Below are 1,728 nucleotides of genomic sequence, written 5' to 3'. Positions count from 1 at the left end.
TACATCAAATGTCTTGTTTTTTGGGGGTCCATTACCCAAAGATATTCAATTTATTATCATTTCTGACAAAGAAAAGCAGCAAATCCACTCATCAGAGAAACTGCGATCAGTAATTATTTGGCATTCTTGCTCAGAAAATTTTTTTTGGTCAATCAATAATATCATAAATTGGCTCATCGTGTCAGCTCTAGTCTCACTGCTTCATGTTGTTATACATTCATGTCAGTACTGTGTTTATCCTGTATCTCCCAGGTCTGTGCCAGCTTATGGAGCTGTTTGTGAATCTGCTTATCATCATCTGCGCTGGAGTGCCATACAGCAACAATGGGGGTTACCGTGATCTGGCCAGCCTCGGCGGACTCTACTATTATCACTTTGGTGGGGCCAATGCTTTCACTGGAGCTGATGTAGACAGGGTGAAGGAGCTGGACCAGCTGTTCCATCAGCTCAAGCGACCTCCGTACATCTTCACCATGGCCTGCGGTGGGGTTTTAATGATATACGCCTGTGCCATGCTTACTCTGGGGATTTTCAGAGTCCCTTACCGCTGGCCCCCTGTGCTGCTGGGGGAGGCTCTGCTGAACTTCCTGATCGGCCTGGGCTACATCCCTGCACTTGCCTTCTACTTCATTAAGGTTCAAGAAACCTACAATAATCCAATCTGTGAAGAGAGAGAGCAAATGTACAAGAGCAAAGGGCACAAGGGTTTTGACTGCCAGTTCCACGGTGCAGATATTGCAGGAGGTCTCTTTGGGGTGCTGGGGGTGTTTGTTTTCATCTTTGGTGCAGTGTTAGCTGTCAGAGCTTTCAGGTCAGTGCGGGAGCTAAAGAAGCAAAGAACAAACGAGGACAGTCATTTTTAAGATGCCTTTTCTCTTCAACATATGGCAAAGTGAGATTGAGGAGAAGTCTCTGCCACCAGAAAACATGGATAGTTTTTTATAATTTTTTATTAGGTGTAACTGTTTAACTTTTGTTGAATGTGATTGGTGAATCAGCTTTTTTATACACTTTTTATGTTTTGATTGTTTACATTTGATTTTGGAGAATACTTTTTTATTATTACCTCTTTTGCAGTTTATATACCTGTGTATGGTGTCTGTTACATTTTGTATAAATGTATAGTTATATTAAATTACTCAAATTGCAAATCAGTGATCTTTCACTGGTCATTTTTCATTACATTTGTTCAGAAAAGATACTCTGAAAATGTTTGACAAAAAAGGACAGAGATAAACTCCTTTCATTTGTTCAAGAAGAGTTGGTTGTGTATTTATCAGCCTTTGCTGCTTCCTTTAAGAATGATGCTACCGAGGTACACTTCCGTAGGTCTTGATCTCTTAGTTAAAATAATTTGTGTCCTACACATGAATTATTGTGCAATCCATAAATCTCAATTCAGTCTGATGATCATTAATCCTGGCAGTTTAGTCTTGATACAAACTGTTGCTGTTATAGACTGAACTGACTCTGGAATTAAATGTCTCCAGACCTTGATGTGGTGACAGTGTCAAATGTCTTTCCTAGGCAGGGAAGCAAAGCATCCTCTGCTTTATACTTTGTCTTATGATTTGGAAGTTAGTATTTTGTCTTTTATGCATAAAATACCCACAGTATTTCAGTAGAATAAATTGCATATCCATTGAGCAACAATATTTTCCCATTTTTTTAGATGTCAGACTTTGTTCTGCCTAAAGGTCTTCCATCACTCACAGGAAAAACATGGAA

At 39.6% G+C, this 1,728-nt stretch overlaps 1 protein-coding gene across 1 annotated transcript; it reads left to right on the top strand.

Moving 5' to 3' along the window:
* Positions 1-10: 10 nt before the first annotated feature.
* On the top strand, positions 11-1,497 carry LOC111664836 (MARVEL domain-containing protein 3-like). The gene has a single exon (XM_023419624.2). It carries the CDS (start codon positions 204-206, stop codon positions 861-863), a length of 660 nt encoding a protein of 219 aa, XP_023275392.1. The 5' UTR covers positions 11-203; the 3' UTR covers positions 864-1,497.
* Positions 1,498-1,728: the final 231 nt, after the last annotated feature.

The sequence above is a fragment of the Seriola lalandi genome, unplaced genomic scaffold, assembly GCF_002814215.2.
Source record: "Seriola lalandi dorsalis isolate HSWRI2012SDOR001 ecotype SW California unplaced genomic scaffold, Sedor1 jcf7180002001821, whole genome shotgun sequence".
Classification (NCBI taxonomy): domain Eukaryota; kingdom Metazoa; phylum Chordata; class Actinopteri; order Carangiformes; family Carangidae; genus Seriola; species Seriola lalandi.
The sequence above is the reverse complement of the archived record's forward strand: the minus strand, read 5'-3'. Positions and strand labels throughout refer to the sequence as shown.

What these genes read in the sequence shown, in the direction of transcription:
- LOC111664836 (XM_023419624.2), top strand. Translation starts at nt 204, where the DNA reads ATGTTGTTATACATTCATGTCAGTACTGTGTTTATCCTGTATCTCCCA.